The 22,530-nt window shown below is 40.7% G+C and overlaps 3 protein-coding genes across 6 annotated transcripts in view; 1 reads left to right on the top strand and 2 right to left on the bottom strand.

The window, feature by feature from the left end:
• VMP1 (vacuole membrane protein 1) overlaps positions 1–84 on the bottom strand; it is a 68,438-nt gene extending 68,354 nt beyond the window's left edge. For all 3 annotated transcript variants that reach the window (XM_085301348.1, XM_085301349.1, XM_085301350.1), the window contains exon 1: positions 27–84. The gene's annotated coding sequence lies outside the window, so the exon portion shown is untranslated. The remainder of the gene's footprint in view (positions 1–26) is intronic.
• Positions 85–172: 88 nt separating this feature from the next.
• PTRH2 (peptidyl-tRNA hydrolase 2) lies at positions 173–1,506 on the top strand. The gene is made up of 2 exons (XM_085301346.1): positions 173–257; positions 848–1,506. The coding sequence occupies exon 2, from the start codon at positions 866–868 to the stop codon at positions 1,382–1,384; it is 519 nt and encodes a 172-aa protein (XP_085157472.1). The 5' UTR covers positions 173–257; positions 848–865; the 3' UTR covers positions 1,385–1,506.
• Positions 1,507–3,326: 1,820 nt separating this feature from the next.
• Positions 3,327–22,530, bottom strand: part of CLTC (clathrin heavy chain) — a 34,780-nt gene continuing 15,576 nt past the window's right edge. Inside the window, exons 9-33 of one of the 2 annotated variants that reach the window (XM_085301344.1) lie at positions 21,795–21,947; positions 21,399–21,521; positions 20,945–21,082; positions 20,400–20,564; positions 20,098–20,278; positions 18,831–18,994; positions 17,004–17,129; positions 16,356–16,498; positions 15,710–15,944; positions 15,236–15,358; positions 14,994–15,139; positions 14,646–14,829; positions 14,074–14,266; positions 13,442–13,599; positions 13,068–13,232; positions 12,866–12,973; positions 12,566–12,733; positions 12,240–12,389; positions 11,835–11,966; positions 11,557–11,667; positions 10,680–10,850; positions 10,142–10,363; positions 9,010–9,030; positions 5,968–6,043; positions 3,327–4,727 (exon numbers count right to left, since the gene is read on the bottom strand). In XM_085301344.1, the coding sequence (XP_085157470.1) occupies positions 4,603–4,727; positions 5,968–6,043; positions 9,010–9,030; positions 10,142–10,363; positions 10,680–10,850; positions 11,557–11,667; positions 11,835–11,966; positions 12,240–12,389; positions 12,566–12,733; positions 12,866–12,973; positions 13,068–13,232; positions 13,442–13,599; positions 14,074–14,266; positions 14,646–14,829; positions 14,994–15,139; positions 15,236–15,358; positions 15,710–15,944; positions 16,356–16,498; positions 17,004–17,129; positions 18,831–18,994; positions 20,098–20,278; positions 20,400–20,564; positions 20,945–21,082; positions 21,399–21,521; positions 21,795–21,947 (3,681 nt within the window). In that variant the 3' untranslated portion in view covers positions 3,327–4,602. The remainder of the gene's footprint in view (positions 4,728–5,967; positions 6,044–9,009; positions 9,031–10,141; positions 10,364–10,679; positions 10,851–11,556; positions 11,668–11,834; positions 11,967–12,239; positions 12,390–12,565; positions 12,734–12,865; positions 12,974–13,067; positions 13,233–13,441; positions 13,600–14,073; positions 14,267–14,645; positions 14,830–14,993; positions 15,140–15,235; positions 15,359–15,709; positions 15,945–16,355; positions 16,499–17,003; positions 17,130–18,830; positions 18,995–20,097; positions 20,279–20,399; positions 20,565–20,944; positions 21,083–21,398; positions 21,522–21,794; positions 21,948–22,530) is intronic. The other variant, XM_085301345.1, reaches the window with a different exon arrangement.

The following is a 22,530-nucleotide window of genomic DNA, read 5'->3' as shown; positions in this document are numbered from 1 at the left end:
GGCCCGGCCCGCGGCGCCGCACTCACCGCGCTCCGCTCCAGCAGCTCCCGCTGGGCTCGGGCCAACCCGGAAGTGGGGGCGGGGAGATCCCACCCGCCGGCAAGCGTCACTTCCCGCGCGCCTACCCCCACGGAAGCCGTTTCCCTCCCCTGACGCGCGCGCGTGTGGGTGATGTCATCACCGGGCGACGGATGCCGGGCAGGGCGGGCGGTGTCGGCGCCAGCGGAGCAGCAACGGCCTGAGCGGCGCGAGCGCAGGTATCGGGGAGGGGGCAGGGGCCTCCGGGCCCCGGGGGGGGGCGGTCAGGGGTCCCTGAGGTCCCGGGGGGGCGGTCAGGGCCCCCCTGGGGCTCCGGCGGGGGAGGTCGGGGGCCTCGGCGGCTCCTCAAGGCCCCGGGGGCGGCCCCGGCACCTGGCGGGGTGGAGGGGGGGGCGGGGATTGCGTCGCAGGCACGAGCGCTGATTTGGGGCATTGACTTTAAAAATCTGTTTTTTCTGCTCTCGCTGGTCTGAGCGGCACTTTAATGTAAGCATGGGTTTTTTTGTTGTTTTTTTCTTAGTTCTACTTGTAATTGCTAAGTAGCAGCATCGCTGATAGGATGRTGCATCACCACCACTGGTGTTTTTGTGGGTATAAATTAAATCTGTCAGCGTGAGAGCTGGAAAGGGCCTCCTGTACCAAAGATGTGACTGAGCATCCTTTCTCAATGCATGAAACTAGAGTAGCCCTTTTTAATAATTATTTTCTTGTTTATAAAATAACCAGAYGCTCTCAAAACTTCAGGCCTCAGAATCTCACTTTCAGAAGTTGAAAAACTCTTTGTCCCTCCCCACCCCTCCTCTTTCAGTCTCCAAAATCCATCACTATGGATTATCTCTCCAAGCCCGGTCTCCTCAGTGTCATTGCTGGAGTTGCATGTGGAGTGTGCCTGGGATGGGGCATTCGTGGGAAACTTCTAAAACACCCTAGAGCGAGAATGACTGCAGCCCCAAACGAGCTGGGGAGCGAAGCTAACATCATGGGGGAGTCTGGGGAGTTCAAGATGGTGCTGATTGTCCGTAACGATTTGAAGATGGGGAAGGGTAAAGTAGCTGCACAGTGTTCCCATGCTGCTGTTTCTGCCTACAAGCAAGTTCAAAGAAGAAATCCTGAACTCCTTAAACAATGGGAGTACTGCGGACAACCTAAGGTGGTGCTCAAGGCTCCCGATGAAGAGACTCTCATCCAGCTCCTTGCTGACGCTAAACAGCTAGGACTGACTGTGAGTTTAATCCAAGATGCAGGTCGTACTCAAATAGCACCAGGCTCCCGGACAGTCCTTGGTATTGGACCAGGACCGGCTGATATAATAGATAAAGTATCTGGTCATCTAAAACTCTTCTAAACCAGGGACCAAAGAAATGTGAATGTAACAGTATACAGGAGTACCAAAAGAATAAAATCCAAGTTTGCATTTTTTTTCCAGATGTTCTCTCAGTATAAATAAAGCATGCCTTTTGAGTAAAACCACTTGTTACAAAAGATAAGTTTGCAAAGTTTAATATTATGCCATTCATAAGTTTCTCTGGCTTTTATATTGCTTTCTGAAGTGGGAAAGAAAATGCTAGATCTGAAGTTCAGAAAAGCAGAACTGGCAGGATGTTAATAACTGTACTAAAAAGGAATCTGATATTTTTATATTGTGTAATTAAGGATCTTGCACTGTCTCGTTTACTGGCCGAATAGAAACATTAGGGGAGTGTAAGTGACTCTCTCATGAGCTAATAACGACATGCTCTCCCTGTCATTATTGTCCTCGCTGCCTTGCATGAGGATTTTTTTTTTGAAGAGATTCCTTCTTTAAGCCAGAAGAGGTTAGCTGCTAAAGCAGTTACGAATTGTGCCATAAAATGGGGACAGATGGAGCTAACTTACTATCTACATAAACAATTGCTAATATGGCAACTGATGCAACAGCATGTAACCAGTATGAAACRGAACAAGTTTAACTACAGTTGTAGCCTGGGATAAAGAACCAGTAAACAGTTCTCAAGGGAAGGTGTAAGCCATGCCCCCTTCCAGATGTGTTTATGTAGCTACTGTATTGGCAGAAATTTCCAAGCAGGTCAGTGTTACCATTTAGATAATGGTATAGGGAGTTAYCCATACATATCAACAGCTTGTCATGTAGGAACCAACTTGCATCCTGTTCTACTTTGGTCCTTTGGACTTCAAAGAAACACTCAAACATAGAAGTTATTGGATAGAGTTCAGCTCACTGATATACAGTCAGTGCTGTTTAGGGACTTGTTTTCTGATGGGTAGATGCTATACTTGTAGCTCCACTTTAGCTCTGCTACTGTAAGAGGCAAGTTACACCTGTGTGTCTAATTGGATAGGGTTTCTATTACTAATATAGTCTTGTAATAAAAACATTTAAATTTAAATATCTTTTTAAAGAATTCTGCTGTTGAAGTCACTCGCACAGCCTCTCAGCCAAGTCTTCCTTTTGTCTTCTCTTACAACGTAACACGTAGTTGCGTTCCCATGAACTAAGAATTCCCTTAAAGCTTTATCAGCCAAACACACAGACCCAGACTGAATACTGGGAAGTGTTGAAATGCAATCATTTTACACACAAAGAATAGAGAGGGAATTATTACATTGCATCTCTTATTTAGACTTAAGGTTTTATGAAGACTGACACTAATCCCTGCAGGCTTTTGCTCTAGCTCACTCCTGGAAAAAAAATAAAAAAGGAGAGATTGCAAGTGTTTTACCAGTGTAATTGAATTATTGGCCAGTCTCCATAGAGATTAAAGGAGGGAAAAAACAGTATTAGTATGCTGCAGTCACCTTATCCCAGGCAGATGGGCAGGGTGGTTTGGCCTCATGTATACAGAGGAAAGAAAAATAGCCCTTGGTGCCCCTGCCACAGGTCAGAAGTCTTTCCTCAAGGAGGGCCATCATCTGCAGAGATCTYGATCACTTAAGATCACACCTAGCCCTCTTCCCTGTCAGCTACAGGAGGGTCCAAGTCCACTGAGGACAAAGCCTCAGAGAGCATTTGGCGCTTCCAGCTCTAGGTACTACAGCTCATTTAGGAAAAGCAACCCTAGACAGAGCCTGTGGCAGGTCAGGCCCCCAGCCACCATTATACATTGAATGGCTGCAGCGCTCCACTGACAGGATCACGTAACGCGAGTGCGGAGCCCCCCATGAGCGAGCAGAAAGGGGATTTGGCTGCAAAGCTGGAACCTGGCAGTGAAGATGGCTCCTGTAACCATTACCAATACAGACAGTCCTGCAGTATTTGTTACGCTCAAATATGACAGTATTCATAGACAAACATTTAAGTCAATTTTATTTGAAGCTAAATATATTTAAGGCAACTTACACACCTAGAACATGATCTCAATTTAACTGACACACCCTACTACAATCCTAATTTATCATCTGGTCATAGATGCTGATGCTGTAGTTGACCACAATGCAGTCAACTATTGAAAAGTGCTATTTTCTCCTGTCTGGCATAATCTTTCTATAGAAAAAGCATTACATATTTTCCTTGAACTGTTCCCTCAGTGCAGGACACTGCTGTTCTCCATTTCTGCTGTTCTAATGGCCCCTCATCCCCTTGAATATATACACTTGGATGCCTCATACTACTAACATTGTAATACTTGGTTTAAGTTGGAGGGTCCTTTTTGAAGACAGTAAAGTGAAGCTACCACTATGCAGCATGTCCACAGTCCAGTAATTTATTTTTAAATTGCGTAATTTCAAATTGCACAAACAAAACTGAACAGCAATATGCTTGAATTCTCTCTTCTGTACACTCAAAACAGTGATCTAAAACACCACAATATCCAACATACACAAACCTCAGGGCAGGGTTAGTAAATACACAGATTGGAATCATGGTGCTCTGTTCCTGAATGGAATGTCCCACAAAAGCACAGGATACAGCACAACATAAGGTCATCTGTTACATATGGAGTGAGCAAAAAGACACTAGCATTTTCTATATGCATAACTGGAGAAACCTGCATAGGTTAAGGAAAGACTTTACTCATTTGAAGTCAGGCAAGGTTGTCTGTACGCATTTTAAATTTAGAGCTATGCAATCCAACCAGGGGAGGATATGCTGATTAGTGTTGTCTCTTGTCAGCAGTCTTGCGAGGTCAAATACAAGTATCTTCRCTTTAGCTTTCTCCGAATATACAGTGAGACTTAAATGCATTTAGAATAGACAGTATATACTGTAAGCTGCTCACATACAATGAACTTAAGATTCAGTATTAGAGTTTAACACTAGAGAGTGCAAATCAGAATCTTCACAATAGACTTAATGGTAATAAGCAGTCCTGCAAAAGCCCACTTGAACAAAGTTGTTTAAACTATTCCCCTTTTAAAGTAAAGTCTAAATGACATGGAATGTGAAAAAGATTTAACATAAGTGATTCAAATAGTTTGCGCTAGAAAAAACAGTCCTTCATGAAATAAAGGTTACAAGAACACGAGGCAGAACTCTTGCTTTTCCCTGTTATGAGTTAAAGCGGGGAGGGACGGTGGAGTTTCAGTAAGAAAATATGCTAGCTCCAGACTGACTCGTGCTGCACCTTACATGCTGTACCCAAAGCCAGGCTGAGGTTGCCCGTAGGGAGGTGCAGTATAGCCATAGCCAAAAGGTGCTTGTGGAGGAACTGCAACACTGGGTCCTGCTGTCAACATTAGTTGTGGCTGACCTGGAAGACAGAACAGTTCCATCTTTATTCTCAGGTACCAAGAATTCAGTCAGCAGAATTCCTATACCTTCTCTATAGGCATTTGTACATTTAACAATTACTCCCTTCTGACCTGGCTTAGGGTCGTTAGCAGTCAGGATGAGCATTTCCCAGAAGATAAGACCTCAAAAGCAAGATGTATGGATTCAGACAGTATGYTATGAAGTATACAGACACCTTTAAACTATGGGCAAGTAGTTTAATTTCTTAGAATGTTGAGGAGGAGAAAAACGGAAAAAGCTTCCTTTTCCTCAGGCACTGGGCTTGCTCAGTCCCAGAATCAGTTTGGTTTTTGATTAGCATTTCCTATTCCAATTAGGTTAGTGACTCAGCATGGTTTAAGCCCAGAGTCCTGTGTTACAGTGTGCCTTATGCAGACTGACTCCAGCCCTAAAGCACAAAAACATTCTAAAGCATTCTCATAACCCACATTTGCTACAATGGAACAGTTCATTCTGGAGAATTAAGTCTTTGGCAAATACCAGATTTTCAGCTATTTATGATACTTCAATAAAACAGTCTAAATAGTTTGCATAGCATGTTAGCTCAAAACATGGTATCCAGACTAGTTCTTTCAGTCTTATAATTACAATTCAAGCATATTAAGTACACAAAAAGACAGCTGTCACCTATGAGACTTTTGCTTTGGAGACTGCATAGATGTGATTACTTATCAGAATATTCAGAGTCGGACCTCAAAATCACCATGCTCACTAGCTTTATGGATGAATTCCACAATTACTGTGCTGTTTTGRGGGTGTGGTGACTAGAGAGACACTTGCTATACACTGTAGACTTCTTTACCACTGGATGCAAGTCATATTTGTAACTTTTTTGCTAGAATTAAGAGAATAAGCTAGATATGAAAGAAGCACCTAGGATGGAAGTGATGTATATGGAACAAGATCCAAATATATACTTCCAGTAAGTCTAGAATGGTACAGCTCCTGTACTCCTTTCTTTTAGGAAGGTTTTCTTTAGTGCACTAGGGCAGTCTTAAAACCTGTAGTTCATATCCARCATTAACAGAAGGATCAGAACTGTGCTTTACTTAGTATTTTACAGTATATTCYCTTAAGATTTGATTTCATATGAAGATAGTTCCTATTCCCAGGRGACCTTCTTGGACAAAAAGCTGTAAACCAAAATGTCTCCATACAAGCTAAGCGTGTTTCTGACAACACATGAACTAAGATATTACCATAAACAATAGGTTGCGTTTCTGTAGCTTGCTCCTCTTCCTTTCTCAAAGACTCTGAYGCATCCAGTTTATCCACCTGGAAGTGAGACCAACAGTTAAGACAACTCTTCTTAAAAAAAGAGAAAGATACCCTTATTCATGGCAGAGAAGTGGAAAAGCCTTAGTGGTATATTAACACCCATACAGAAAAAGGAGACCATTTACAAGTTAAGATCAATTCAAGTAGCAGTGTTGATACTGGTGCAGTCAAGATTGTCCATTTCCTGAAAAGAAATCCCTCATCGAGGGATTTGTGGAGCATCTTTGAAAGCTCACTCCAGGCTGAAGTTTTTTGAAGATCCCATACTTTGACACCAGTAAGCTCATCATTTCATCAGAATCACTGTTACTCCAACTGCTTCAAACCAACAGTTTTAAGATATGAACTCAAAYTGCAGCCCAGATTTCAGTCAGTTGGAGACCTTTGGTTTTGGATCAATTCCCAAGATAATGTCCAGACCTGGAGAAGTTTCCTTGAATAGAACATTGAGGCAGAGTAATCAGAAGTTGGTATTTGTACACAGCAGACTGCAATAGCATCTGACATGTCACTTGAGCCTCAAGATTTCACTTTCCAAACCCATTCACTCATGCAATTTCAGTTCAAATGCAGAGAATGCATGTGTATAAGACTTGCTTTTTTCTCTCCCCGCACTCTAGAACTGTGTGGCAGTCAGCCTAAACCCACAAAAACTCAACCTCTCAAGTCTAATACACAGTAACAGGACATGACTAACCATCTTCACTCTGCTGCACAGCAAATGCAATTTTGCTTTTATAGCCCACCCCTACAGAAAGGTAAGAGAAGAAACTTGTTTTGCAGTGTAGTATCATCACTAAAACAGATCCATGGAAACTCAGCATTTCAGGGCCGGTCTCAGACTGTAAAACTAAATCACAAAGATTAAGTATTGGTATTTTACCCGGGATGTAAGATTTAGTATAAAGTCAGAGACAATCTTGCCAATTACTTTGTAAGACAGTAAGACAACTCACAAACCAGATTAGTCTTTGATGTCATTTGTGCCCTTTATAAAGTAAGTTTGAAGGCAGATTTCCTGTACTTACACAGGGTCAGCATTACTTATCCAACTATACCAACCTCCATGAGTTGAGCAGTTTTCAACCTAACTATGCTACGTTAGCACTGCCTGACTGCCTGCAGATATTTGCTAACAGCTTTCCTTCATTTAGTTGTGAGTTAAATGATTAGTTCCATACACCTGAAAATTTGTAACCTCGAATAGAGGCATAAATCCAGGAAGTGGCACAAGTCCTGAGCTTTAGGAGTTCATTCATTTTCTTGATTTTAAGGGCAAGTCTTTGAGCTGCCTCACACCAGTGTCTGGCTTGCTGCTGTCAAAATTCACAGGACTATATGCCAGTGCTTTAAAGACTCATTTTTAGACACTGTGCTGAGAACTGCACTTTACCTCAAATGACACATTGAACACTGAAGTACAAGTTTAGAGATGCAGATCCAAGGAGAAGTGGCAGAGTTTGCTAGTAAGCAAAGGCATTTTGTTTACACACATCTGGAAAGCCTCCAGCCCAGGACACTTAATGCATTTCTGACCCAGTTTTGATGCCTCCCCTCAGAGCTACATGAATATTTACAAACTTGAGCTTGTTACTGTAACCAGTCTGCAGAATGGTTCTTACACCAGCTTCAGTACCCTACACACTTGTAGCAAGATTGTTTTAAAGGCTTTTCCACAGGGACTGCAATAAGCTGCAGAGGAAAAAGTAACATGCATTCAATGTTATTGTGTTATGTGTGCATGAAAAAGAGGCAAAAGTACTGAAGCAAGAGTGAGGTCTGAAGATGACTGCCATACAGGCTCCCCCCGAAAAACCACACGCAGCCCACAGCAATGCCTCATAGCTTAAGGAATAGTGGGATGTAATTGCAATGACTGCTACACATGCGTAGTTTATGCAAACACTGCAGTTCAATTACCTTTTTTCACACACACGCTTTCTTACTGCCTCACTAGCTGCTGAAGGACCTTACACTATGCATTTTAATCAGRTTAGCCTTGAGTTCTAGTGGTGTATTTACAGACGTCTTGTCACCAAGAGGCAGTTTGCATTTAGTCCATCTTGAAGCCATGTGTCAGTTTGTTAGCCCTTTGCTCTACCACATTAATGGAAAACTTACACTAGGGCTGATCTCTGTTCTAACAAGAATTGAGATGGTATTTATACAGAAACAGATGGACAGAAGCCTTAGAAATTGCCCTTCGGAAGGTCAAAATTGCATAGCAAAAGGCAGGTATCAGAGTAGCCTCAGCAAAGCAATAAGCATCACCACTTTATTTTTTTTTTTAAGTAGCAGCAAGAGAAGTTTAATGAAGCTGAAGAGCTTGGAAGGCAGTCTTTTTTTTGCACAACTACAAGAAATTTACTACAGGGAAGAATACCACAGACATGGTCTAATAGCTGAAGTTTTAAGTTACTATGTGAACTAGAGCTCCACGTTGAATAGACTAGCACCATAAGAACTAGACACCTGAAYGAGGAAGAGTCTCTTCTGAAGCAGCTAGTAGCTATACTGCCTACAGTCAGCACACATTAGTAACGGTCAAGGGATCAGAAACTGGATCACAGTCCTTACACTAGCAAACGCCATATTGATTTATGGTTCAGAAAGTGATCTAAGACATAGTTATTCCTTATTACAGGAGATTGTTCCAGTCAGATTGGCTGTCAAATAGTAGCACTYGTATATCCTTTCAACACTACGTTGACTGTGATCCAATTGATCACCTGTATACCCTTCCTGAAGGATCTATTAGCTTATTAGTAGCAAATGAATCTACTTTTGTCCTACAGCTCTAGCTACTTGTAGAGTTAAACAATTTGCATATGCTTTAGTGGTATTTTCTTTGGGGGAAAAGCAGTAGCAGCAGTGTAGTAAACATAGGAAGGAAAAAAACTCATGCAGAATCCTTAGACTTAGTCCTCCAGACTTAAAGATGGAAAACAAGAATCAACTTTCACCTTTTCCTTTATTGCATCAACCTGCAAAGGAATTCAGAAGGTGCAGCTTAGAAAAATCAAATTCCATATTTAGCTATTTAGCATATAAAAGGTAGAAACAGAAGCATCAGGAAAGAAATAATTAAGGTACAGGAGAGTAAAAACAAATACACCAGAAGTATCTGCTTTAGAAAGGCAGCTCTGCTCRTTATTATACTACATCTTACTGCATTGATTTCATTAACTAAATTAGAGTTACAGCCTAGTCATTTGGTAGATCTTGAAGTTTTAATTTTTAAAAATCCTGCTCCGRGACTACTTGTTCCAAGAGAGGCCTAGAATTAGCTTGATACATCAGGCATATCTGACAAGCAATGCCATTGCTTAGACAGTTCCCGACCTCCCCCAAAATACAGCATTTAAGAATAGCAGATCACTGTAGGACTACAGAGTAGTCCCATCTTCAGGAGTCAGAGCCAAGCAAGTCTCCTAGAAAACAAGTACTATAGCCTTTATCAACTCAAGCATCAACTTTAACTTCTCATGGAAAGAGTGTTGATCATTAAGGAATTTACACTACTTCATTGGAAGATACACTAAAAGCTTCATTTGGGCAAATCTTGAGAATGACAGTTGATATTTAACTTCTACAAATCCAGTTCAAGTCTGTCAGTTACCAAGTACTTGCCCATCCTGAAGAGACATGAAATGAAAACTGAGTCAGAGATACTTAATGGCACTAATTATCAGAGCCACATTTAGAGTTAAGTGCACACCAGACCAGCTTAACTCAAGATCTAGCTATAAAACTATTTAGTATACAATCTAGAATTTAGTTAGAGCTTGTTGCCATTCCTAACTGACACGGCATATGATGAACAGCCTGAATCCTGAAACTACTTAAAAACACTGCCCATGGTCAGGCAAATACTACTGATGTAGATTCTGCAACTGGTAGATAGGGTGGAGTCTGCAAATGTTTCAGTCTCTTAGAGGGTGAAGTCTCTCCCCAGATGGACTGAAAGTAAGTGTGGACATGGACAGACAGACATTTGACAAAGCCCGTATCAATGTTAGTAGCAAGCAGACAGTCTCAAAGCATACACCACAGTGACTTATGAGCTTTCAGTGTTGGAGAAGCACCTGCTCTTACCTTGGTCAAGTATTCCTTCATGACCTGAATAAAGTAGGGCATGGCAAAGTCCATGATGTTGTGCCTCCATGCCGTTTCCAAAACAACATCTGGCCTTAGGAGGTCATAGCAGGTGAAGAGACAAGCACCAAAGCATTCTTTCTTGTTCTCCTGCAAGAACCACTGCAGCAATTCTTCTGCCAACTCAGTATCTTTGGATTCTGAAGCATACTGCATTGCATCCTACAACAGAACAGTCTGTTTAGCCTCAGATGCCACTAGGACATTCACTGACATGGATCAGGCCTTTAACTAAGCTGCAATCAATTGCTGACATTAGTACAGAGGAGACATTCCATAACTTKTTTCCAAGAAATCTTTCCATCTACCACCACTCCACAGCTAGTTTTCCGGATTAGCAAGAGGCACCACCTAGTGGTGCCCAAAGAGATGCAGCCTGACTAGGAAGCCAAGGGATTCTACATTTGAGAGTCTGTAGTCAGCTGAAAGGCTCCAAACAGGTTAACTATGCTAAACCAGGCCCGTGTCACAGTCTTACCTTATACAGCCTGTCTTTCTTGCAGAGTTCTACACTCTGTTTCCAGCGATTGTTTCCTTTGAAGAGATACGCGGCAATTCTTCGGAATTCTATGAGTTCATGTTTCTCCAAACGTTGAGCAAGGGAAATGTTGTCAAAGTTGTCATAAGCATCTATAGAAGTCCTAAGAGCCTGAGTAGAACAAAGTCATTCATACCTCACACACAAGATTGTGTTCTCAGGGATATCAACATTTTAGTACAATTTAGTTCTGTGTTCCTACTCTCAGCAGGATAAAGTATTCAGGCCAGCCTTGCAGAGAKATCTAGGTCTTTGGAAAAGGTAGCGTTCAACATACATTGAGTTTAGTGCATTTCACTCAGTACTTTTCAACAGTGACTGCAGAGRWTCAGAGACTGAATCCCTTCTATGCCTGCTACACAAATATTAGATTAGTAAGATATCATAACTGTTCGACCTATTAAGTTCTTTCCTTAGTATCCACTGTTTGTTTTCAACCAGAGTTGGATCTTGCACTCATAACAAAAGTAGCCAGTCTACCCMCTGTAGAAATGGCCTAAAAAGCTACTAGGAGGCCACTGATAGTTCTCTCCTTAACCACTTSCTAACTGCTCCCAGTTCAGATTGAAAAGGCAAAAACAAATATTTAYGAAATGTAAATTAACAACAAGGAGACAGAATCTACTGGAAACTAAGTAGAAACCTTTATTTCTAGACCTTAAAGGTAGACCTGGAATAATAGGTTAATACTGACTCAGAAGCAAGCCTCAGTAGAACTGTCTAAAGCTCAAGAATAGCTATGAAGCATGTAATAAGCATATACAACATGCTAGTTGATATCTGTTAGAGTATTTTATTGTTTCAAGACAAGACATACCTGGTAGTCTTCTTCAATAATGAAGAGGTTGTTCAGGGACTCATTCACTGATTTGTTGTTGTGATTCTGAACAGAGCGCAAGTAAGGTTTAACCAGTGGTAGCTGTTTAACCTTCAGGAAAACAGGTTGACAGATTAAGTCAAGATAACATATTACAGAGGTCTTGTAGCTATTTAGCTGCTCCACTAGAAGGATACTGAGTGTTTTAAAGCACTACTACAACTCAGTGCTTTTCTAATTGAAATCCTTTCCTTTAATCTAGACATTGGAACAGTTACCTTTGTGAAGAAGGTGACAGCACGAGTGTGGTCAAGCCGAGGGGACAATACCATCAGGAGATCATTGAGTAACAGAGGTTTAAATTCCAAATAGAATTGAATTGCCTTGTAATATAGCTCCACATTGGCTACCTAGAAGAAAAGTAAGGATATACATTTAAGAGCACGAGCTTGATTCTAGCGGAAAAGAGATGAAACATGGACCTAAACTTAGATATTCCTGCACTGCTGAGCCATACGCCCAAGATTCATAATTGTCTTTAGAAGTTACTGTAGTTGACTTGTTCAGATATTATGTAGCACTGTAAAGAATCTGGAAGAATTCTAAACTGGCTGCTAGTGAAGGTGAAGAGCTAAAGTACACATATCAAGAAATTTACTTCCTTTCATCCCCCAAAGTAATACCTTAGTGATGATATCTTTGAACTGCCCTTCTTTCCAGGCATCTGTTGGGTGATTCATCATTGTGATTATAGCATTATCATATTCTTCATACTTATCATACAAGAACACCAGTTCAGCCCAGAGATGGGCTTGTTCTGCAGCTCTCAGAACCTAAGCAAAAAACATATTAGAAATTCCAGTTAATATACGTGACAATCAGCATCCATCATAGCTCGACTTTTACTACTACTAATAACCTCACGAGTTGCTACTGCAAAAGCTACAGTGCACATGATTCAGATAGATGCATTTTAAGTTTCAGGCTAAACAGGTCTGAGGCCTATCACCTTTGGTATGTTGACTCTGGACCAGAACAGTTCCAAGTGCTCCCTCATCTTCTGTGGCTTGAATTTGGAGTAGAGAATTGCTAGTTCTGTAAACATTCCCATATGTGCTCGCTCAAGCCCAAGTGCTGCTTCCAACATAGTTATGAGCTCCTCGAAGTAGCCACGATCCTAAGAGATACAAACAGTTAGAGAAGTTTCATGCTAGGAAACTACCTGACCCTCAAGTAGATTTCTAGTTTTGGGCAGAGCTGCCACCAGAAAATTTAGCTTTAACTGTGCAACAGGAGTCATCTTAACTACCTGGTAGTAGTTGATTAGCTCTTCCAATTCATCTGCGTGCACTACAATATGAAGTCCACACATCTGGGCCAGGCGGAACTCTTTTCCATCAACACAAGCAAAGCAGACCTAAAAATTTGACAATTTTATTACAGCTTATAAAACAGTTTCTGAAAAGGTTAACACTTTGAAGCGTCTTCATCTATTCCAGCAGTAAGTTTACCTCTTTCCATGTGCGAGTACTGTTTGCTTTCCGAGCACCATCCACAGCTGCCTGGTATTCACCTAGGTGAACTAAAGTTGAGGCTAAACGGCCAAAGTTGGACACATTGTTATACAAGAGCTTAGCTGCTTCGTACATCTTTTCATCATAACAGCGATCACCAACCTACAGGAGAGCATAACAAGTTATTGCTGCAGCTTTGCAGTCAAACTTACCTAAAATGTGTACAGTTCAGGCCATTTCCACTTTGATAATGTCTTTAAGGCCCAAGATAGGCATATTGAAAGAGAGGGAGGTCTCAACATCCTTTGGTTGGCAAAGCCTAAGGATTCTTCCRTAGTGATTCAGAAAAACAAAGAATCAGTCTCACTCACTTGCTGGATATGTGCATTGTTGGGTCCATTGATAAATTCTTCCAGCTCTGCTAGACGGTTTGTTTTAGCAAGAGCAAAGATTAATTCTGTTTCCACATATGACTCCCGGGCCTTCTTGCGTGCCATCTGGAGATATTTCACCAGTTCTTCCCAGTTTCCTATGGAACAAAGTTCAGAAGCTTATTTTCCACAACTGAGCTCACTTATGCTTCAGCTATACTACCAACTCAGCCTAGTTTTATTTAATATTTATGCAGGCATTTTCTCAACAATTAAGGCAAGCCTTCATATTATGTATGTGCTGTATTAGATGAATGAGGTCCCCTTATGATGGGCCTAAAGAAGTCAATGATTGTATTTGACTTCATGCAAAGACCTCCTGAGCAGGATGGTGCTATTATAGAGATGTGCCAGAACTGCTCTGGCAGAAGTTTCCAGCCAGTTAGTCATAAGACCACTGATTATCTGCAAATGGAACACTGCACCTCCCTTCTTGTTTAGGGAGGTTTTTGAAGGACTAGTTTACTGCTGCTTACAGAGTATTTGGCAGAACTGTAATCTGAACAACAGACCACGCAAGACAGCTGAGCATCAAAAGCAAAGATTCAGATAAAACTTGAGATAAGTCATACCACTGGCATTGGCAGCTTGAACAACTTCCATATATGAGGAAGGATCATCTGCTTTAATATAGGAGTCAATTGCTTCCTTTACCATCCCTTTCTGAAGCTGTGCTTTAGCAAGCTGACTCCACACAGCAGGCTCATTGCAACGTTCAGCAAATTCATATGCACGATCCAGGTTTCCAATGTGCTCTATTAATACCTAAGAAAAGGTTTACCATGATTAGTCGCTACTAGTAAGTTTTATATGAGATTGAGATGTGTTCAAATGTTAGTTCTCCCTCTTTAGTGGATCCACAGTTGCCTCTGAAGCAGAGGCTATTCTATGCAACACATGCAGTACTAGTGATTTCATGCTTATGAAGACTCACATACTAAAGGGTTCAACACAAAAGTAATGCTGATCTGCTTTACAGAACAAYACATTGAGCGGCTTTATTACTAAGCCAGAAGTCTAGAAAAATGCTTGGTTGCCTTGCTAATTAGTTTTAAGTCCTGAAGTCAAAAAAGCAAAAGTCCACATGTGCCTCTGAGGATGCAGACATCAGAAAGAATTATTACAGACTGGAGTTTTAAAATACCTGTACAGCTGATGTGTTGACATCAAACTTCCTGAAGATAGCGAACGCCTCCTCAAAGAGCTCATTACTGATAGCTATATTCGCTATGTCTGGAGCATCATAGTTATCCAGGCGATTGATATACTCCATGACACGGGTACGATCAGCCTTAATAGCTGTAAGAATGAGGAGGTTCTGCAGATTTCTAAACAGATGAAAACATGAGTATGTATTAAGCAATGGTCTTGAGATTCACCCTCTCCTCTGGAGAAGGGTGCTAGTTTGATTGCTACTCCATGTTAAAGCAGTTTAACACCTATTCCATGTGTGAATTCAAGCTTCTTATGACTCAGTTCTGACATTACACACCTGTGTTCACTGAACACCGAGTTGTCAAGAACAATTTTCTCCAGCAACTCAATAAGCTCATTGGGAAGATCAGCAGTCATGAAGGCCTTCACAGTAACAGAGACTTCCTCGGGATCCTGTGTCTCTGACAGYGCAGTCTGCACAACCTGTAGGCAGAGACAAATCATTGACAAGTCAGGTAAATTAGCTGCAAGCAAATCAAGTTAGGACAGCACAAGCTTTTATTGTTTTCTCAATTATACCTGGTCAATTAGTGGTCTTCTGTAAGGGTTACTTTCCAGTAGTACACTTGCCCACAGTTCAGGGTCTTTACGGCGAACTAAGTAGCGGGAAAGGCTTTTGAAGAGAGAGTTCTCATTGCATACCTAGCAAAAGGCAAAGTTTATTCAGAGTKAAGTCACAGCCACTTGAGCCTACAAGTAGATGAGCTAATTGCACTGCAACATCAAATAAGCCTGGTTGAAAGGCAGGCTAGAAAGCTCAGGCTTTAAGATTTCCATTAATCTCCCATTGTTGCATGTTCAAGGAAATTATCATTTTTAATTAATGATTAATTCTCTTGCAGAGAAAGATTCAAACAGCTACATATTTTACTGTAAGTGAACTCRCTTAGTATTGACTAGGAATTAAATGCTGTTGTGAAACATAAGTCTGAAGTACCTATCCCATGACACTGCTTAAGATTTAGCTYGAGTCAGCTGCATTGGCATACATACATTAATAAGCTCCAAGTCACACTGTCCACGCTCRTAAGCCACACAGGCTAAGTGAGGGTCTCTCTTCTCACAGTACTTGCCAACAACACGACTATCATAATAGGGATTCTCACGCAGAAATCTTTCTGGGTTGTTGTTGCTATCAATGTATATTTTGGCCAGTGCATTGTGAGTTGCAGGCTCCTCACAACCCTCATGAATTCTTGCCTCCAGCCAGGGCAGAAGTAGTTTCAGCCTAGAAGGAAGGGGTTTTGCATTAGAAGGATTGAGTGAATCCACTGCACAGTTCCTTCTCTATGGAAGTCAGCTTTATTATAGGAAGGAGTCAGTAAATAAAGTTATAGTGAACTAGAATGCAGGTCAAAATGGAGTATCCTGACAGTATTCCACAAAAAACATCACATGCCTTTATCTAAAGATGGCATTTTCTGCAGGTAGCTCAGTAGAGGTCCCAAACCGTCAAGAATTAAAGTAGACTTTCGCTGTTCGCTCATCCAARGGCAGCTTCTGGTATTTGTCAGTACAAGGTTTAGCTACATAATGAAGGCATGCACTGAAYGGGTGAGCAGCGCAAGACTAAGAAAACCATTAAAAAATGAACARTTACCAATTTGGTAGTGTTAACAGACTTGTAGAAGTTTAATACCTGTTTCTTTTCTCCACCTCTGCAACAAGTTCATCWGTCGAAAACTGACCTCTCACTACAAGGATAAGGTTCTTTATCACATCTTCAGAGCAATCCACATCAAGCAATCCACCAATAACAACAGGCAGACGGCTTGGATTCACCTAAAGAGGATTCATTTTAAGAAGTCAGTCTGTTGTCATGCAACYTAGGCAGTCAAACACTTCCTGAAGTTCACATGAAGGTTGCCTTTTCAGTTCAAAGTAACCTTGTCTTCCTACTCTCACTCCCAGACTCCCAATGTCTGGGCAAGCTTAAAAGTCAATTCTCCAGTCAGCAGGGTTTCGTGACTCAGTTTCAGTGGCTCACAAATGCTCAGTCCCCAAGGAAGACTCCTGTGCAAGTTAGTGTTATACTTYTAAGAGAATGATAAAGGAAAAAGTCCCTTCTAAAATGCTGCAAGTTAAAAATCACTTTAAGAACCCCACAGTTACTACACCAAATGTTCCTCCTTTAAAACATGAATGTYAGTGGGCTACTGCTCCAACTTGACTAAAGAATAAATAAGAGTCAACTATCATGGAAGTGCTAATTCACCTAATTCACATCCAATACAAAACAGGTTGATCAGTTTGACTCATTAAAGCCAAAGCACCACTTGCAACTTACCTTCTGTACATAAATCTCAATGTATTTTTGGAGATTATTTCTGTACAAGTACAGCACCAAGTCATGGACAAAGTCAAAACGATCACACACAATGATGAGTGGTAACTGGTCAGTTAGTTTTGCTTCCTATAAAGAGAAAAGCTTCAGTAAATGGATTTTGTTCTTATGCTTAAGCAAAGACAATCACAAAGTAGCTGAACTTGGAAAGTCAGGATTAGGACCTCCAAAATACTGACAATTTATGGTTCAACTTATTTTTTGCAATATCCAGCAAGTAGGAGAATTAGCACCTACTTCAGTGCCTACAGAAGAAGCTTTCTGAGGTTTAACCCTGGCTCTTTTCGTGACAGGGTCTACAAAATTTTACAACACAGTACAACTATTAAAAATCTAATCTATAGGTAGCATTTTTAGTTGCCACTGCTGTTTCATGTGCAGGATTAGCACTCTGGGATTTCAAAAGGAATTCAACCAAGACTAGATTAAGTCGTGGATCATAATGGAAAGCTGATATACAGAATTGACTTTCAGTGTCATGTGTCTTGGGACAATACCTTCTAGCTACAGATTTAGAGAACAGTGCAAGAATCAAGCTAGTAGAAGTAGTACTTAAATTGCTAATCAGATTAGCTATCTAAAACTGTTTTAACTTGGAGCACAAGATTACACTAGTTACAGAACAGAAGCTGGGCTGAGGTGGACAGTATTCTAGATGTGTTTTTCAGATCAGYTAATTAAGTGCGCACATCCCAGAATATAATCCTACATATATAAGTTACACTTAAGGAGTTTACATGGGGGGGCCTATACTGGGAGATTTACCTGGTACATGTCCTGCACATTCCAGACAAGGAACAGCACAAAAAACAACAGTTTTCATCAGGAATTTGACAACTGGATAACTTATCTTAGGTGGTTTAATCACTTTACATACCTTACACCTCAGTGACACCAGGTTTCTGGAGTTTTCTCATTTGAAAACTTTTGCCATCTTCAGATATGATCAGTAAAAATCTAAGGCTGTGCTACAYAACTGACAGACATGAAGGCAGGAAATGTTCCCAGATAGTTTCCCCCRCCCATAGTTTCTAAAATATTTCTAGAAATGCTAGCAATGTTACATTTATCCACTAAGATCAGCATTAACAATAGACTACAGAATCTGAACTTGATTGCARTATCTTTTTCCACTCTTTTGAACCAATTTTCAGAGACACTCCAAGTCTCAGCATTTTTGATTGGCTGGCATTCTAGCAGAGCTAAACTTCAGATCAACTGGCTGAAGTTTCAGGAAGCATATGTGATTTAAATGAGTGAGGAATGTCAGCCCTGAATTCAGAAAGGATTCAAGGAATTGTTGCTTTTCACATACAGCTTCRGTAGTTGCTCAGTTGAGGCTGACTATAGCGCAAGTAGGTTTATTTAAGCTATGAACTCATTTGGCATCATGGTTATTTCTCAACCATGTAGTTACTTTGTTTCCAGCTTTTTTAGTAGACAACTATCTAAACATACCTAAAACAGAAGTTTTAGGTAAGCTGGTGTTATTTCATCAAGTTCAAGTCAAGTTAACCTCCCTGAGAGCAGCAAGAAATTTTTCTGTCAAATTCTCAATTTTCCATTTTTAGATATTGTTCCAGACTCAGACTCTACCGAAAGGTACTGCCAACGTGCTAGATGCCTGTTTTAAGAATACAGATGGATCCTTAAATTAAACAGATTAAGGCTCATCTGTACCTCCACAGAGCCGTCTCATTTCACTGGTGACAGATCACATTTACTAGAATCCCTCTGGATCAAGACAATCCACTGCTATCCAACCATTACCTTGAGGAAGTTTTTAACACGTTCTGGATCATAGCAGTTGCTTTCCCTGCAGATTCTTTCTACTTCTTTGATTTGTCCAGTCTTGCATGCAGCTTGAATATATTTGAAGTGCACATCTGGATCCTGACTGAAGTTTACAATAGAGCCCAAGAAATAAAACAAACCTTGGGGGAAAGAGTAGATACATTAATTTGCTAGTCCTTGATGTGGATTAACATATTAGCTTCTGAGAAAGCCTGCCCAATTATGGATTACCTGAAAATTTGAGATTGGACTATTGCAGAAACTTGCATCTATTTCTTTCAATTCTCTGTAAGTATTGCAATTTGTTGCACAAAGGCCAGATTGTAATACTGCAAACAATGGCAGGCTCAGTTCAGCTAGGGTATAGAGCAGTACGTTTTATCAGACTTTGATAAAGCCTGATGCATCATCAGTTGCCACAGATCAGCTTTGTTAAACATCCAGCATGTGCCTTCCATATGCCCCTAGACAGGAGCAAGGAACAGTTTAGAAAACCAGAAGCAGTTGTGCCAAAAAAGCTACTCTTACACAGCATGCTTGTTCCTGTGATAGGTGCAACGGCTGCTTGACACAAGCCACAAAGCTTGCTCCAAACTACTCCTATTGCTTCACCTTTATCACTTTAGGCACAWGACTAAGTCACTTAATCAAGAAAGATTAATGTGTTCTTTTGAAAACAAATAAACAAAAACAACCCACACACCCCACAGGTTGCCAGGACAACATCTTATTCCACTAACCATTATCCATACTCCAACAGTTCATGATTATGTTGCGTTCTTACTCTTTAAGGTTTTCTTTAAAGTTCAGTGAGACAATGTGCAGCCATACATCTGCAGAGATGTGAATAATGAAGTACCAATACAGACTACGCTATATTTTGTTGTTCTTAGAGACACAAAAAGTGCTAAACGTAACAAAAAAGGCTACACATAAAGAAAAGGCAAGCAGCTTCTTCAGTCAAAGTACTGAAAAAAAAAAGAAAAGAAAAAGAAAAAAAAGCTGTATACAGCYCAGAAGTTCTTCGTTAGTGTTTCAGAAGCCTGAAATATGCAGTACTTATCCCTAGCAACTAACTTAACAAGGAATTAAGGTTAGGTCAGGTTTTGAGCTTAGCTTCCTAGGTCTCAAAGCTGTCTCAATATGGCTTTCTAGGTTCACCAGATATACAAGCCTTCATACACACATGAACAAGTATTCCAATAAGGTGAATACTAACTCAGAGACAAGAACAGGAACTTACCTTCAAAACTCTTGAAAGACTCAAACAGCTCTATAAGAGACTGTGTTGATAGTTGTTCATGGTATTTTGAAGCTACCTGGACACAAATCTGCAGGTTCTGACGAATGTTAGCAGATAACATAGCACGCAGACACTCCAGAGAGTCTTCTACTGATAAGGAGCCAAAATAATTCACCAACCACTGCAAAGACACATAAGCCATTTTAGACCCAACCAGAACACCTATACTCCGAAAAAAAATCAATGTTGAAAATAGTRTCAATTACTTGGATTTTGCTACACAAGATATATAAATTTTATACCTCTGGATTGAGAAGATGAGTGTGAACTACTGCACGTTTAATGTCATACAAGTCTGTGAAGTGTTCTAGCGCTCTCTGCAGCAAACCAGCTTTCTCACACAGCTGAGCTATATGAGCCCGGTCATAATGAGTAAACATTTGGTTTCCCAAGATAGCATCTGCAACCTAGAAGAAATAATTGAAAAAGTTTCATTTAGTTCTTAACGACTAAATCAGTTTCTATAGCACTATCAAAGCTTAGTGCTTAGCTCCCTACAAAGAGGGCCCTCTAACTGGAGATAAACTATTTCCATCATAGCAGAAAGATCAAAAATTAACAGTAACTTCCATACCACTTCTGAGAAAAAGCCTGCAGAAATGGGGACACTTCTTTAAATGCTTTAAAAGTGAAACAAAAAGTTTAAAAATATTAGTTTCACAATTGAAGTAGAAATGCTTTAGAGATTTAACCATTTGCCACTGCCATCTGATGTGGACCACAATCTAGTTTTGTGGCAGTCTAGAGACAAGCCTGATCCCATATCAGTTTAACTTTGAAAGCATACCTGAGGTGCATGCATGAGGTTCATCTCAAGTAAACGTGTCTGCAGCGGACCCTCTGAGGGACGATTATTCTTCAGTGCATCCAGTAAGAAGGCTGTACATTGCTGAATTAGATTATATTCCATAAAGACATCCACAATCTGCAAGAAGATTGGTTTTAAATTGATAGCTAAGCAGTATCTTAACACAATGCTTACAACATGAGAAGCTTTTGATTAGGAACTAGAAGCACAGGTAAACAAAGTAACAAAAAGCACAACTTCCACTAAAGCTAAACCCAATTTACACACTGACTAAGCTGCCATTCAGTGTTCTTAAAACTAGGCAAGAAACAACATTGTCCCAGTGAAGTAAACCCAAACACTAGTTTGAAATCATTCTCTGGTGTTAGAGTATGGCTACTCTTCCTAGTTTATGGCCTTGAAGCTAACATTTCATAGCAATAAAATTACTTACTTGTGTTATGTCTGCAAGAGGCTCTTCATCCTGAACAAGCATTTGTGCAAACTGCTGTCCTTGATCAGGGCTGATTCTCATTACATTCCTCAGCAAGAAAATCCAGTCTGGAGTATATCCAACCTGCAGAGATAGTGAAAAGTAGTTACTCAGCAAGAGCATAAGCATTGTGCAAATACAGAAGTTGGTAGAAGTGATTTGGAAGAGGCTAGGCATAGGAAAGTGTGAAAGGATACACGTACAAAGTCTGGCAGGGATCATTAATAATAACCTTAGTTCAAACCATGTGCTATACAGACCCTCAGATGCCCGAACAATTACTTACAGTAGACATTGTAACAGACTATTATTATTCTTCAATACAGGACAGGAATACCAACTTAAGTTTCCTCTCACCTTCTTAGCATATAAAACAATCTTCTGGACTTGTCCTGTTTCAGCAAAACACTGGATGACTTTGTTCGGAACGTTGGCTCTTAGATAGACACTAAGCGCTAATGTAGGGTCTACAGACTTCACGAGGTCTCCCAGCTCCTCTGAGCACTCCAGCTGTTTAGAGATACATAAACAGTCAGTCCACATTGCCAGTGCAATGCTGAAATGCATTACTACTCTCTTCCCCATTTGTCCTCCTTTTGGGCTTCCCTCAAGAAGTCCAAGGCCCAGCTTGATAGCATTATCTGACTCTTTTGGTAGTGATCTAGTGGACTCTTTTCCTTTTGTTGCTCTGCAAATCACAAGTGCATTTGTAAGGCTAAGAATTAAGTGACTCAACAAATCAGCACATTTCTTCAGTCAATTACAGAAATTTAGCCACAGCTCAAAGAATGTGGAAGCATCCAAAAAAGAAAAAAAAAAAAAAAAAAGCCAGGAGAAGAACCTTCTTGGGAAGGAATAAGAGCCTCTCAGAAGCCTTCCATGCAAAGTTCACCCTGCTGTAACCTTGAACAGCTTTACTAACTCTATTCAACTATCCAGTCAATTCCCTCACACCAACATGAGTCAGTTACAGGTGGATGAACACCTCATTTGTTTGATCAGACTAGTGCAGTGAAGAGTAGCCCAAGTGAATTTCCCTTTAAAAAGAGGCTATCTGCCAGTTATGTCCCTCCAGGGCCTTAAAGGCAGCTAT

The sequence above is a fragment of the Rhea americana genome, unplaced genomic scaffold (assembly GCF_003343005.1).
Source record: "Rhea americana isolate MKP2758 unplaced genomic scaffold, rheAme1 scaffold_175, whole genome shotgun sequence".
Lineage (NCBI taxonomy): Eukaryota > Metazoa > Chordata > Aves > Rheiformes > Rheidae > Rhea > Rhea americana.
Note: the sequence above shows the minus strand (reverse complement) of the source record. Positions and strands in the feature narration are given on the sequence as shown.